The sequence below is a fragment of the Lepisosteus platostomus genome, chromosome 6 (assembly GCF_059453375.1).
Source record: "Lepisosteus platostomus isolate fLepPlt1 chromosome 6, fLepPlt1.hap1, whole genome shotgun sequence".
In the NCBI taxonomy this organism is placed as follows: domain Eukaryota; kingdom Metazoa; phylum Chordata; class Actinopteri; order Semionotiformes; family Lepisosteidae; genus Lepisosteus; species Lepisosteus platostomus.
The window spans coordinates 32,682,830-32,699,303 of record NC_142616.1 but is presented as its reverse complement, the minus strand read 5'-3'; the positions used below and the strand labels follow the sequence as shown (position 1 = coordinate 32,699,303).

At 38.3% G+C, this 16,474-nt stretch overlaps 1 protein-coding gene across 1 annotated transcript in view; it reads left to right on the top strand.

Annotated features, from left to right (window-relative positions):
* The window catches only part of pdzd8 (PDZ domain containing 8), a 62,073-nt gene that overhangs the window by 8,543 nt on the left and 37,056 nt on the right, over positions 1 to 16,474 (top strand). Inside the window, exon 2 of the mRNA XM_088635467.1 lies at positions 13,365 to 13,490. Within this exon, the coding sequence (XP_088491593.1) occupies positions 13,365 to 13,490 (126 nt within the window). The remainder of the gene's footprint in view (positions 1 to 13,364; positions 13,491 to 16,474) is intronic.

Sequence of the window (16,474 nt, the reverse complement as noted above, 5' to 3'; positions counted from 1 at the left end):
AGAAGAAGTGGCACAGGTGTTTCAACTGCACCATTGGCCTGTGCTGTTGACACGTTCAGCAGGAAAAGTTCCATGGTTGTCAGTCAAACTTTGTCTCTGAGGCATAAGCAAAAAAAAAAGTTTGCATTCCACATAAGCAATGAATGAAATTCTTAGAACTTTTTCCACATTCACTTTGTCAAATTGTGACACTTTAATTATGTTGCTCATGGGAGAGCAGCTGGGATGTATTGAAGTGAAAAGGTGGTTTAGTTATGTGAATCACATTCATGGCATTTCCATACATGGTGGTTAGATGTAATTAATGTGTTGTGTCAATGGGCTGTTGTATCAACCTAGCTGTTAATCACAAGGAGCCATTAATGCAATGAATGCCTTTACATTGCCAGAGGTGAAATTGTGATAAGATGAAGTCAGATAGTTTGGAATGTTGTGAGCTGTCAGCAATGTCCTTGACAAAGGTGCTGTATTGTTGAGAGATTGAGCACAGAACACATAAGTATTTACACGCCTAAGATGTGTGTTTTTAAAACAGACAGGTAAGACTAGATTTGTAATTTAGAGAGCTGGCAGTTACCTGCTGCACTATATGCATTATTTGTACCACTGTGTTTGTTACAATTACAACACATACTGTACATCTGTGGACATAGTGGATACCTTGGTAATTCATTTCTAATTTTCATTTTAATTTAATAACTACTGTAAGTTTGTTAAAGTTTCTGTGAAGTGCGTTTTTCTATTAAGGGATTTATGTACACAATAATTCAAGAATTGTAATTGCTTTGGATCTGAAGAAGGCTCCACAGCTGAAATGTTGTGTTTCTTTTCTTCTCTTTTCAGCATGGATTAATGCAGTGACAACTGACACTGCATTCTTACTCGAGTAGGGGAGTGTAATAAAATACAATTCACTTTAACCTTGCTGCACCTGGAAACTGATTGCATGCATGGTCTAAAGTGGTTTGTAGTAGTATTTAGTATTCAAGATAAAGCTACGGTATAGAACTCTATAGAATACTAGTGTTTAATGTGAAGTGTGTTGTCTTTGGATTCTGTTATGAGATGAAAATGTTTTTGGTAGCTTTTTAGTTTTGGCTATAAATGCCTTCAGATTGGTTGAGTCTCTGGGCTTTAGATCCCACTGGAATGTTTGTAACCATTTCAGCTCAGGTGTTTGTGGTATCACATTTTGCCACTCTTGTTATAACTATACTTAGTGCTGTTCATATGTTTTTTTTAAACAATTAAAAAAAGTGATTCTTTACTTTCATTTCACTACGTTGGCTACTGTTTATTTTGCAGTTTGTTCAGAATCTTAAGTAGAAGCTATGTTTAACTGGTTTGATACCTAAAATATGGTAGTAATGGGAGTTTTCTGTTTCACTTTTACAGGGTTACTGTAGCATTAGTAAAAAAACTATTAGGTAAATCATTAGGTAACAAAAGTGCTCTCTTAAAAAATGTTACCTGTTAATAATGCAAAACAGGCCTTGAATAATGGAAGAGGAGGATTGGAGGTACAGTGGTGCTGTACTGTGTAGTTTGGTGGCATCACAACCTGTACAATGAAACTAGGGAAGCAAGGATTCTTTTCTTTAAAATACAAGATGAATATTACTTTTGAAGTCACTGCAGTTTCAGTGATGAATGTCAGCCCTGAAAGTGTACATGTGGACTGAGGTGGAGAGTTAATGGCTCTTAGTATGGCTCAGAGGTTGTCTGGGCCGAACATAACTGGGCTCCTGCCTGCCACATGTAGAAAACATGAAAAACACAAAGCCTTCTGCATGGACTTTGTGGAAACCACTATTATCTTTGGAACAGTCATACAAAGGTTTAGACAGGGCCAGACAGAATGTTCTTGTGGTCTCAGATCTGCTGACCTTAAAGAACATGTAGAAAAAAAGAATGATGTGCTCTTGGTTGTATCTTGCATGTTTGCCTTTAAGGGCATGATACTGTATGTGGTTGATTTGAGTTGTGAAGCCTTTATGCACAGCATTAAAAAATACATTATTGTTGTTTTACAAGCACAGTACTTCCTTTCACATTGCCTGTCAACTCTTAAAGCTTATCTTCAAAAGTCATATTTACTGGAATAGGTTTTATCCTTTATGATAACAACCTTTCTTATGCCAAGCAGAGTAAATATTTTAGATTTGAGTTATCAGTAGTGCAGGCTTCTATTTTCACTCAGCACATTTCAATATTTCCAGGAAGCCCTTCTGAATCTTGCATTTCTTCCACAAGTCCTGCTTGAAAACCGCTGAAATTCCATAATTCTTTGTGAATACTATGGGTTTAACACATGCAGCCAATAATATTTGAATATTTTTTGTAGTCTACAGAAAGGCTGGGTAGATGGCATAGTCACCTCCATAGCACTTGATAGTTTTCATCCAAAATACAAAGCTGCATCCCATAAACTAGTGTTCCCACATCCAAAGAGATGGTCCATACAGCTGGACTGTACTCACTGGTTAGGCAGTCTGTCATATTCTTCCATGGGTTCGATGGAGAGATGTTTGGACTGGGCTCATGGCAGGCAAGCAATACTTATCACATTACACAAATCGGAGTTATGTGTATTCAGGTGTTATTTGTACAAAAACTCTGTTGATCTGGGCCTTATAAAGCAAGTGAACTGTTGTTCCCTGGCCTTCAGCTGAACCTTTTGCAGGCCTGTAGATTCTAAAGTGTCATTACAGCATGATATTTTTTTGTTTCTGAACAGTGAAACCTGATTGATTCTGAAGGATGAAATAAACTGGCTACTAACCTTAACAGAATTAGAAAATCGCTGTCTGTTCTAAAAAAAATTCAAACTTAAAACTGGCCCCTAAATTGGTTTATTATTGTCTGTGTCTGTCTTTCTCAAGCCTTGTATAGAGTTATTTACCTGCTATTATGGTCAGTGAATGATTATTAGATGCAGTGTGTTTGCCAGGAGCACCAATCTACATTTTGTTTGTTTCCTAAAATAGGTTTTAATCCTGGATGTTTTTTGCAGTAAGCTGTTTCTGGTGTACAAATTGTAGTTGAGAACATAAATACGTAGATGAATTATCCCCACAGCTGTTGGTTCTTAAGGCCCTTAAGTGGATGAAAATGTGTTTCAATTATTAACATTCAAATTGTTATACATACTGTATATAGGGTTTCTAGATCTCATCTAAAAGTTATATGTTCAGACAAAAACAAAAATTGAAGGTATTTTATAAAAGTAGCACACCCCAAATCATTTTCAGACAAGTTAGATAATGTAATTTAAATTAGACACATTCATTTTCTGCTTTTTTCCTAATCAAACTATAATCAATGTATGTTTTTACTGAGTTACTTTGGGAACCATTAGCTGTTTTATTGAGGAGTACAGTGCTTTATTTTATTATACAGATTCTTCATTTGCATAGCACAGCCTCACAGTGTGAGCTATGGAGAACTGCAGCCCTCACAGGGGCCTGAACTGTTCTAACAGGCCTGATGTTTCTGTGAGATATTAAAACAAAATCCTGTCCACTCTTTGAACATTTAAAAGTCACATTGTATTTCCTGGCAGATTGCTTGTATTAAATTCAGTATTGTGTCTACCTTCCAAAACATGTTATTGAAATGCAGGCAGCTGAAAGTTCTGAACCGAGGGCTGTTTCCTTGCACACAGACACCTCTCCTCCTCTGGTTCGAGGTTATACTGTAGGCATAACATGTCACTGAAATTGTTGCCACACTCCACCTTTAGTGCTGTACTGATACTGGATGATGTTGGGTTTTATAGTGAAGTGCTTTGCAATGCAACTTATCTCCTGGAGTGCTGCCCTCACCCAACCAGTCAAACCTACTTGCTTGCTTTAGTGCAGGAGTTTAATACTTTCAGACACCAGGCATCTTCTGTAATGTAGTCAGATGTAACTAACTGCAAATTCTGCCCTGCACTCTTCTAAACTGCTTCTTCCAAGCAGCTTGTGGTAATTTACTGTATGATGTCTATACTGGTGCACTTTGGAAACCACCGAAAGAATGCATTATGAGAAAGCTATCTCAAGAAAATAAACAACTCTTAGTTTGCTGTAGCTTAGTTTTTGTCCTCACTCATAGGTTTTTGGTCTTCTACAGGCAAAGTGCTTTCCTTCTGAGGTTGCTCATGCTACTGGTTAAGTTTCTTTGAGATATACTGCAAATGGACTGGAGCACATAATATTCTTTTCCTGCCTTGCTGACCAGGCTAGATCGTATCTAGTAGTTCAGGTGCGTAGCTGCGTCAGCATGCATAGGCTGCAAAGGAACAAGTAATAGGTTTATTCCATGCTAAAAAGAGAAGAAAGTAAACACAACGTTTCGGCTATGGAGCCTTCTTCGGGTGTGAAGAAGGCTCCACAACCAAAACGTTGTTTACTTTCTTCTCTTTTCAGCATGGAATAAACCTATTACTTGTTTCTTTAGATTGTATCTAGTCTTACACGAGATTGCTGATCCTGTGGGGCAGGGCTATATGCAATCATGTATCATGTCATATTTATCTAACTTCCTCAGGAGCCTGGTATTTATCTCAGTTTTGTCTTGAACATCTGGGAGTAGTTCGAGGCAAGATGAAAGGTGTTTGAAGATAGTGACAGAAAGAGTCGGAAAGAAAAGTGCAATAGTAATTTGGATTTTGGCGATGTTTTAATGTTTTTTTCCTCAGCACTTGAAGACTACTGAACCTTTGTGAAGTGCATTTATGTGGGCTTACAAGCAACATGAATGTAATTGTAAGACAAACAAATGTGTGTCACAGTTCAATCAAGGAGAAGGTTGTACTTAATGTATTTTTAATGGAAGTCAGTGGATGAAGCCAGCGAATTACTGAAAGCGATAGGCTTCATTTGTGCTTTGTTTTATGGAATGGATGAGTAGGGAGTTTGTCATTGCCTGCATTTTATAGTAGTTGACCACGTTAGTTCTTATTCTTCCTTTCTCTTTAAGGTGCAAGTCCTTTAGAGTTAACTTTGTTCTTTGCTCATCATGTTGACTTATGCTTTATAGTGAAAGGATTTAATTAAAAGTTTTCCAGATGACAAAAGCTGTAGTAGGCTTATAATTATCTCAAGGAACAAGTTTATTCCATGCTGAAAAGAGAAGAAAGAAAACACAACGTTTCGGCCATGGAGCCTTCTTCAGGTGTGAGAAAGACAGGGCAGTAAGCAAAGGTAATGTAGCGGGAGAACAAAAGCTGGGAGAGAGGAGGAGCGAGAGGCGGGAGCAGGGGACAGAAAGAGAGGCCAATCAAGAGGTGTGAAGTCAGGATAAGTGAAGAGAAGTGTGAAATGAAACTGAAAATGAAGAGAGAGAATTTAGAAGAAAAGTAGTCTGTCGTTAAGAGAAGGGGGGAGGTGTGATCCTAGCTGCAGGATAATTTTGGTTTCTGTAGTCTTTCTGATGTATGAGTTCAGCAAACTGTCTTTGAGAACACAGATGGAGAGATTAGAGTGGTCATGGCTGTCAGAGGTGAAATGAGAGACAGTGGGCTTGGAGAGATCTTTAATCTTCACAGCCCTGACATGTTCTCTGAAGCGATCTCCGAGTCTCCTTCCTGTTTCTCCAATGTAGATGGCTGGGCATTTACTGCAAGAGATACAGTAAATAAGGTTGCTGGCGGTACAAGATGCCATCTGGGTGATCCGGAATTGTCCTGAGGGGCCTTGAATGAGTGTGGTGGTGGCTGTGTACTTGCAGGTGATACAGCGAGCTCTGTTGCAATGGAAAGTGCCTGGTGTGGATGGTTGCTGAGGGCGGTCAAGGGAGCTGTGAACAAGGTTACAGAGATTAGGTGTTCGGCAATATGAGATGATAGGGCGGTCAGAAAAGAGGGCCCCGATGGGGAGGGATCATCCTGTAGGATGGAAAAGTTGTTGTTAATAGTCCTGGGGATATTAATTATAATCCTGGGGATTATAATGATCTCAGACTGCTTGTACACACAGATCAGGTATGGCAAGCCACATTCTCCTACATGTGATACTTAAACACTGCCATAGTTATACAAAAATATCTAATTATCTAGTGCCTATAGTGAGTTGTATTGTGCAAACGTTAATTTCAGACAGCCTACATTTGCTGACATTGGATTGGCTAGATAGAGGGTTTTTTGGGTGGATTTCACACTTGGGAATGGTGTGTCTAGAACAACAAGTGTTTGCTATGAGACTATAAAGAAAGAGAACCAACTGAGAACAGGGGGACAAATGGCCTCTTGTTCATGGCTGTTCTAATGTTCATCTGATGATTAACTAGTTGAGAAGTGCTCCTAGCACATAATATTATAATTATTGCTAATAATAATTGCATTTTTACAGTGGATTTCATTCAGCAGATCTTTGCAGCTAGTCAGAGACCCAGTTCCTTCACCACTGAATTGCAGCATCCATCTGTGTTACTCACATCCAAATTCCCGCTACAGAAAAGATTGGGCAGAGAAGTGAGAACTTTACATGACCAGCTGAATTAAGGCAGAAATCTCAGTTTAACATGTCACATTTTGTTGCTGCCACACAACATTGTCTTCTGTCACTGTAATGGGGTATTAGTTTGAAAATTGAAGTACAGTACTTAGGGAAGAGTACCCCCTAGTGGTCCACCAACACCCCTTATAGCTACAACCTTGTTTTTTCTTAGTTTCCTGGTCTTAATGCTGCTAAGGCCCAGTTTCGCCTAGCTTCTTCAAGCCAAGATGAAAGGTCTGATCCAAAAACTTGTTCATTTTTCTAGAAATGCTAGAAATGTTTAGAATATCGTTTAAAGTGTCAGGTTGTTGGGTCAATGACGTCTTTGCTTGTGTTTGAGGTCAGCATGGTCTGGTGTCCTGAACCTAAGTGCACGTACTGGCAAGCAGCAGCCAACTGTATCCCTTTCAAAGGATGTTTTCATTTCCCTCAGTCAGTGTTGACTCTTAGCTCTGGTTTGCTGGAAAAGCCTCAAAGAATTTTTTGCCCTGCAGCGAAAAACACTACCATGAGAAAATGGGCTACAGTAGCCCATTTAGCCCGTGGCATAGTGGGAATGCGTATTTGATGTGACTGTCTTAGGATGAGCAGACTTTCATAACTGTTGTGTTCTGAAAACCAAATGGGGAAAGGGCTGCCCTGCAACAATTTAGTTGAAGAGGCGTTTTATTGCCAGACACTGGTGGTGTTGGGGAAAATGCATCTGGGTGTTTGGGGCATACAGACTTAAAAATGGATCGTTTTTCTTTAAGAAAAATCTTTTTCAACCTTTGGCCTGGCAGAGGTCACCGTAAAAGTGAAGTCTGCTGGCTTAACTGCAATAGTTATCTTCTACAACCTGTACATGTCAAAAGGTTCCGAGTGCATTTTGAATTGTATGAAAATGCGTTTAGAATAGTAAAAGGGCAGGACTTACCCATATGAACCATGTATTAATTTATTGCTATGGCTGTGTTTTGAAAGCTCGGGAGATGGTATCTGAACAGGTTGTTGATTTCCATGTACTCAGAGTGTGCAGAAGAAACAGTGCTCGTTTGGTTCATGATTGTGCACCCCTACTGGCTTGGTGAGATTTAAATAAAATTGTCATAAGAAACAGGACAGCCCACTGTCAAGTCTCTGTAAAATAATGTTATGATAAGGACCTTAAAAAAATTGTGCAGACACAATATTGCCTAGTGCTATAAGAGAGCAGTTTCAGTCCAAGCTTTTCTATTTTCTCAGTAGTTTTGAAGCTCTCTGGGAGTGCCTGTCTAGAAACTGTGCAGGGTGGCTTTTAATGAGAGAAGAAATGTGCTTTTTGAAAAATAGAGAAGGAAACAGGAAAAGCCTCATATTGCATAAGACACAAAGAAATGTGTCAACTCCATTATGCTTTTACAACACAAGCTCTCTATGCACCCCAGAATTGAAGATTCTTCTGACTTTATTGAACGAGGAAAACTGTGTGCTTGTTACTGTTCTGAGCAGTAGTGTACCATCTCGAGATGCCTTGAGCTAAAGCCAATGTGTAAATGACGCAATAGAGTGGTTAAAGTCTATGTCCTCGGCAGAGCAAGATGAAACATACTGTGAAACCGCACAGTGGAATGTTGTCACAGAACAGCCAGATCATTGTCAGCAGGTGTCCCAGCCACCAATCAGAAAATTCAGCCTCTTGACTCGAAAAGCTCCGTTTGCCAGCCCAGTACCAGTTGCTCTGTCATGGACTGGGACTTAGAAGACAAAGGCAAGAAAAACTGTTAATGATCACATTGATTGCACTTTGAATGTCCAATGAGCTGTTGATGACTTCAGCCAAAGTGGTTAGCTTTTAAGGCATATGGAAAGCAAAACTAATTGAAAGCCAGGTCACTGTGGTCACTTTGTCAGGGGAAGTATGCTGGGAGAGGCAGATGGTTTCAGACCCCAAGAGGTCCAGTAGTGCTGAGATGGCGGAACATCATGCCTCTAGCTTATGCTATAATTCTGTCGTAGTTGTTGTTGAAATGACTTGGAAGCCATGGATCTGGTTATGGACAACTAAGATAAAACGTGAAGCCCCTGGGCATCTGTCGCACAGCAGTGGCATTGAGAAGTTCCACAGCACATCTTCTAGCACCCAGACGGCATGACCTGTAATATCTGCCTCAGTGATGTTTAGCAGCCTATGAGAAGCCAGTCCCTCACTGATACTGTATCCTTAGCGCGGAAGATATGTCTCACTCATTTGCTTCCACTGGAATTAAAGGACATTAGTCATCTAAACTAGGTATTATGAGTACATGCCATATGAGTTAGCAAAGAGAAGCGTAGTTGAGTGGGGGCAGCACTCAGTTTCTAACCTTTAAATTTCAGCAGAATACCACACAAGCTTCAAACCGAATCTAAGGCCATCTGTGGTGTCATGACTGTAACGGTGCAATGCAAAGTGGGCCTCCATATCTCCTCTCCCTAGTTGTTGGTAAAGCTACATTTTGTGGATTTTTGTTGGTGTTCATCCAACCCAAGACAACCTAAATATCAGTTTTGGGATTTGCCAGCTTCAAGCTTTTATACAAATTGCACTAATGCTCAGGAAAAAAAAACATATAAAATATGCTTAGATTTTAGGCTGCTTATGCAAATGTAGTAAAACCTTAAACTGTCAAGAAACTAGTATGGGCAAATTTAAGAACCAGTAATACCTGAAATGTATTCAACTACTTCTCAATGAGAAACTTATTAAATCCCTGTCATTCCTTGGACATTAATTCAACAGTTAATCAAACACATTTAGTTTTAGTTTCTTCATAGCCATTTCAGTAGCACTTCAGGATAGATTTCATATTTAAGTACATGTCAAATGCATCTACGTACTGTAGCTCCATCCATCATTTCGCTTGGTCATGAAGTGACTCGGGAGTTCTGTTTCTGAATAGGTGGTCCGTTAACTTTTTAAACATTTTGTTCTGGAATTAGTGACAGTAGTGCTTTGTAAATTAAACATATTTTGCTTTATTATGCATCATTCCATATAGATTGATAATATTAAGTATGTACGTTAAGTATTAAGTACATTGTAGATTTTTAAAAATTGGTTTAATAAGGCTCTAATGCTGGTTCTTCTGGTACATTGCTTTTCAAAGCTTACAGCAACTGGTTCTTTGAGTTACACCTTCAGTGTCTTTTTACCCAACAGATGTCATTGCTAAATTATGGTATCATGCACCTATTTCTGAAATATAATGCCTGCTGTTCGTTTAAAAAACATTGTAATGATTTTAAGATCAGCTGGTAGATGTTCTGACTGGATAGATTTGGTATTACTAAATACATTTAGTACAGGAATTTACAAATCATGTGTTTCTTTACTTATTATTATTACTTTATTGGCCATAAACAATTTCTTGTATTAGGAATCTGTCTTTTCACATACCCCAGCTTGCTGAGGTACATCCATGAGATGTATGTGTCGCATTGAGTAAGCTTTCTAGGCCAATTACATTTCTTCTGTTTGGGTAAGGAGAGTTGGTATGCATACCGAAAAGGTTGCTTTTCATTTTCTGGGTTCAAATAATTAAATTAGAAATTTATTTTAAGAGTTTATTCATGTGATTATTTCTAATTTAAATATGCCTAGTTTAGAAGTAAATAAGTAGAACCATGAAGGTAAAGCTATTCATTAAATATGTGGGTGTTTCAGAAAAATAATATAAGGCTCCCTTATTCTTTCAAAAATATGTTATTGTGTCTTGCTATTAATAATTAACCCTGCGTATTGCTGTAAAGATGACTGCTTGCCAGAAGATTGATTTCAGTATTTATGCAATGCTAATGTATTCCCAGTGAATCAGACACAAGTCAGGATTTTCCATTCAAACTTGAAGAATTAGATTCTCAGGGGAAACGTAAAGATGCTTCTATCCCCGAGTTTTCTGAGACGTTTTACACAGGGAGAAGATAACTTCATGCATAAGCAGAAGTAGTTACCTTACAGCCTAAGCCAGCAGGTATATCACTCTGCAGCTCACAACTGGCAACCTACTGTAGCTCAGCAGGTGTGAGGCTGACCAATACCTGACAGACCTCCTGGGAAAGCTAAGGTTGCTGCTGGAAGAGGTGTTAGTGGGACAAGTAGGAGCACTCATTCTGCGATCTGTGTGGCTGCTAATGCCTGATTATAGTAATGGGGACAGTATAGTGTAAAAAGATGCCATTCTTTGGATGAGATGTAAAACCGAGGTCCTGACTCTCTGTGGTCATTAAAAATCCCAGGACGTTTCTCAAAAAGAGTAGGGATGTTACTATGGCATCCGGACCAAATTTACCCCTGTCCTTTACCAATCATTGCCTCCTAATAATCCCCATCTATGAATTGGCGTCATCACTTTGTTCTTCTCCCCGCTGATAGCCGTTCTGGCGCACTTTGGCAACAGTCGCATCATCCAGCCAGGTGCTGCACATTGGTGGTGGAGGGGAGTCCACATTATCTGTAAAATGCTTTGAGTGGAGTGTCCAGAAAGTGTTATACTGTATAAGTGGTAAGGAATTAATAATAACGATGATGATGATTATTATTATTAGAGCCTAAACACTTTATTTATCAGCTGGCCTTTTGTGACTGTGAAGGTTGCCTCCAACATGCCTTTCAATTGGGGGGACAAATCCTGACATGAATTGGATGAGATAGGGTGCTTAAGCTTGAAATGCCTTTTTCTAGCACTGTTTGTAAAGTCTTTTGTGGTCTGTAAAGTCTTAAGCCATAGTCCATACTCTCTGGACAGTGATTTAATGCAGGGTGAAGTCATGCGGGAAGAGCTCAGAAAATGCAGCACAGCCTGGAATTTCCTCTAAGAGCTTTACAGCTTTACACCAGCATCTCTGTTGTATTTATAGAAGCCTGCTCCTCCTCGTTTGTACTGAAGGACTCGGCAGGTTACAGCAATACTAATGCTGACACGTAAGTGCCTGGGATGTAGATGTAAGATAGCCTAGCAATGCTATGTGTTAGGTACCCCTTCACTGACAGATCTGCAGTGCTTAAGAGAGAGAGATCTGTGGTGCAACCTGCTGTACCCGAGGTCTGATGTCTTAATTTCTTAATCCTCACAAGAACAGTTGAGCAATACTGAAGTTTCCCATCTACAGTGAAAATGCAGTCCAGTGTATTTTTTCTAATGAAGTGTAATCTTGCAATCTTTTTTGTGTACTTCCTTTAATTTATGTGTTCTCTTGTAAAACATCATGTTAGTGAAACCCTCACTGTGATGCCTACTTTTTTAAAACATATTTTAAAGGTTTTTGCTATGTAGGCTGAGTTGCCCAGCCAGTGTAGAAAGGCCTCTTGATACTGTTTTATTAGTCTTTCAAGCTCTTCCTCTTTCTGTCCAGTGTGTTCACAGCTTACTTGTGCTCTTGTGATACAGACCAATGTCCTGTAAGGGGAAAAAAAAAACAGGAACCTTTCTTTCCCAATGACCAGAGCTACACTTGAACTGAGGTGAAAAGACACGAAAGGATACTAAATTGTTTTTAGATTGCACTTAAAGTAAATATTTAGGATGACTGTTTCCTTTTTTCTCTTACAATAATTACAGACAGTGATCAGAAGAGATGTATCCATAACATTAGGACACTTGATTTAACATTTGTAGTAAAATGCCACAGAAAGGCAGTAGTGCAGTGGTTCATTTATAGCTAGAAATCACATGAGAAGGAAGTGGCCAGCCATGAAGCTTTCAGCACCATTCTTCTGTCACTTAGACACTCTTTTTAAAGACTTGCATTATTAATATGTCTGGGTCTAGCTTGCAAGTCTAAGGATTAAAAATAGACACTGAAAATCAACATTTACTGTTATATTTTTCAACCAGTAGAATTTCAGAGTGGTCTGATTTTTTTATGAATAAAGCATTTAAACTTTATGTGTAAATATCTGTTTTAACCATTTTTCTTATCAACGTGAATGGATTTAATTCTTTATTTAGGGTTTAAAGAAGATATTCAAGTGTTTTTAAATGTCATTTTCATTATATTTGCCTAAAGCAACTGTTCTCTAACCACACCCACACAGGTAAAATATGTCTATATCGATCATAGCAAAAGTTGTCTTTACCCACTGCAGGTCTCAAGTAAATCAGTGTTTTTACCAGTTGTTTTTTTCCAAGGGTTAAACCAGCGCTAAAGAAATGCAATTTATGGCATTTCATGTGCTCTTGTTTTAATACGTTCTTCATCTGAAAATGTATTTCTAAGGTAAATATGGTAGCTCTTCCACATTCAAACAAGTTGTTTTGATCAGCAATGTAATCACTGTAGAAGATTGCTAATTTAAATGCTAATTGAAAACCTAATAATGAAAACTAGAAAAATTATTGTTCTATGCACTCCTAAATAAAATTGAAGACTGTAAGTTACTTAGTTTTGTAGTTCCCTGGTGATGTTAATATTATGTCACACTAAAGCATTTAATCCTTTAAGACTTAAAGAATTAGAGATATTGGACAGGATTAATTGCCATGATCTCTAACAGACAAAGGAAGCAAGCAGAGGACAATATCAGTTTGAAACCCTTACCTTCATTTTTTAATACATTCAGCTGTGAATATACCTGTACTGCTGTAGAATAATACATTCTGAAAGCAGGATGATTTGAAGCTTTCCTTTTCATAAAGCCACTTGACCCAATGCCAGGCTTCTTAAGTAAGCTAAAGTCTAAGCACTTAGGAGTTTTACCACTTTCCTGTGTGCATCGCTATACAAGGAGCACAGATCACATCATTTACTGTATACCCCCACAGAAGTTGAGGGGTTCTGTAGACTGAACAATATGTGTAGTTAAAAAAACAGCAAAGAAAAATCTTTTTTTTTGTGGTATGGAGACAGCCTCATTAACTGATCATTTTGGTCTTCTCTTCCCAGATACAAACCGTTTTTCCCTTTTCAAGTGCAGCCGTTGCTGGGACAGACCTCTGACCTGGACATTTCTGTTCAGGACTCACGGCTGGTCGAGGGGAGACTCAGAGTCATGCTGGTTGAATGCGGCAGGTAGGTCAATTGACAAGTGCTTTCATTTGACTAAGATTCAGGTTTGTTCACTCAACTAGGCCCTGTAGTGTAAAAAAGGGAACCGGAAGGGGTTTCTCTGTGAAAACAGACTAATACCGTTAGAATTTTTCTATGTATGAAAAAGCTTTCAAACTTACAAAACTATATGTGAAGTGAATTAGAATTATTCCAGTGGTTTATTACAAATAATATGTGGGTAGAAATGATTTGGTTTCAAAGCAGAAAGCACTGTATGTGGGTGTTCAGTTTAGAATAGCACAAACAGTAGTCCTTATAATTCAAGTAAACATTAACACTTGTCTCCCCGAGTTAATTTGTAAGGTTGTGCTGAATATCTGTCCATGTTCGTATTTTGTGCTAAAAGCTTTTTATGTTGCATGTGCTTGCCAAAGATTCCCACATTGTGCTTTCTTACACGATAGCATTCACTGGCTGCATGACATTGCTGTGGCTGCAAAAAGTGTGGGTTATACGATTAACTGCAGAACATTCAACACAGCAGCAGATCCATTTAATGAAGGCTGCATTAGCAGAGCACTGATAGTGCTTGATACATAAAAGAAATATACAGTATTTTTTGTCAGTGACTGCATTTGAACAGATGAAGGTTCTTCTCCTTTTGTGCAAGATTTGCTTCCTAATTTGTCCAATATGAAGTGCTTGAAGAATAGATGGCCACTATTCAGCTGTGGTCTACAGCATTATTGAAACTTGCATAGTGCTTTGACTAAAACAAGTACATTCATTGTTCACGAAACTCAAAACCTGAACTTAGAACTGTCTTCTGTACTGAGGGACTGCTAAATGACTTCTATCTAATCTTAAATTAGATTTGAATAAACTACTATTCAATAAAAAACAAAATTTCAGGGAAATAGTTTAATCAGAGGAGCTAATGGCTGCTGTTTTTTGTTGTGTTTTTTAATTGATTAATTACTGTCCATTAAACCATTATATCTCCCAGCAAAACCTTCTTTTGTAGTAAACCGGGCTTATTAGTTGTGGTCTTCAGACAGCCAAATAAAATTAAAAGGCTGGAAGCTGCAACTGTATTGATTAGTACTTCTTAGAGACTTGCACAGTACTAGCCAGATCTGTGTCAGATACCAGACTTTGCTTAACTCCGATTAAACAAATATTTTTTTTGCGTTTATTTTAATCAACTTAAAAAATCTGCAGAACCTGAACGTTCCTCTTTGTTGTGAAACTTGTCATCTTTTCTTCAAGCACAAACGGCTGAAATCGATAGAATTAATGTTGGATGTCATTTAAAATAACGAGACTGAGGCCTTGTGCTTTTGTTGTCGGAAAATGCTCCATTGGAGCATATCTTAGGCCATAATTGAGTTACAAACAATCGACTTTTTCTTTCTCTTGATTCCTACATGGAGCCACAGGCCATAATTTAGCCATTCAGTTCCTATCAAAACAATCCCAAGTAACCTAATCTAATTGATACAATGCAGGTCACGGTTAGGAGGAGCTCATGAAAAAGGCCATTGTGGCTTTTGTCCGAGCAAAGTATCCTTTTCCCTAAGTATCTCTTCTGCCCTTCACTCAGTTTTATAAAATTTTAAAGACCCCAGCTGTACATCGCCATTGCTTAGCTACCTTTGTATGACAAGTTGAGGGTTTAGCATCACCGTGTTTTCACTAAGGCAAAGGCTTTACTTTAGTAAATTCAGCAAGTACCATATATTAATAATAAATTGCACTTGTCTATTATTTCTTAGTGCAGTACAGTGCATATCATGCAAACAGATACTCATATCTTAATCAGAATTGAGAAAGGGGATAGGTGATCACTTCATATTGCTATACTATTCAGCATTTGTAGGGAAACTATAGTAATAATTATTGGGCAAAGTAAAGAATTGATCTGTTGGCATGCTTTTAAAGACTGAAAGACCTGTCAAGAGTTTCTTGCACATGGTATTTCAGGTATAATTTACTTCCAGTTTTATATTGGATTCTTTAAACATTTTTAAACACCTGTAATGTTTAACATGAGACTGCAGAATTTAGGTGGATACTGGCTAGAGGTCTTCTCCCAAAGAGCCATCTCAGAGCTACTGTATCAATTCAATAACTCACTGGTAGTCAGTGAACTAGTGTTATATGTGTTAGTTTTATAGTCTTATAAAGAATCCCTAGCTGAGACTTAATGGAGCTGCATTTTACAAGTTGGAAGGCATCTCATTCTAGCACAGGAAAGGCCAACAAGCAATACATTTTCTCAAATCAAGTTGTGATGTTATAAATTCACCTATCTATATCTTTACATCCCTTAAGACAAGTGCAATGTTTTGTATTTTCTATTCATGTTCTCTAAAGGTAGCATATAGACAAACCTTAAGAGCACCAGTGATGGAACCTCAAGGACCACCAAGCTGCATGGTGCCTTATGAAGAAGTCCAGTCACCCATTGCAACAAATTGGCCCCAATTTCAAAGACAGGAAACAAACCAACTCAAAACTTTAGGAAAACAGCTAATGTTTCAAAACGATATTCCAATGCCTCTATCTGTAAAGACTGTTTATCAGCCTTCCTTGTATTAATATGACAGTTTTGTAATGATACATTGTTTTCTGTTTCTCTCTCTCCATTTTACTGTAAGTATCCCTAATTAAGTCAGCCAACCACACTTATTAGCTGAGAGTTTACAACTCAAATTGTAATCTAGACTTTAATATTGTATGTTGGATCCTAGATTGTTTGACCAACAGGACACAAAGAGTGAGGATAAATATATTTTTTAAATCAAACCAGTTTGTCCATTCACTGGGTTTAGCCAGGGCTGTTTGCCCTATTCCCCAGCCTGGGCTAAGAAAGAATTAGACAGGAATTAAAAAAAAGCTATTAAGGGTATTGGGCATCAACCAGTTGGTTTGGTTTTCTTTGTGAAATATATGAAAATCTGTAGTTCACGTCTCTACTTGACTTTGAACTGTGTTGGTGCTCC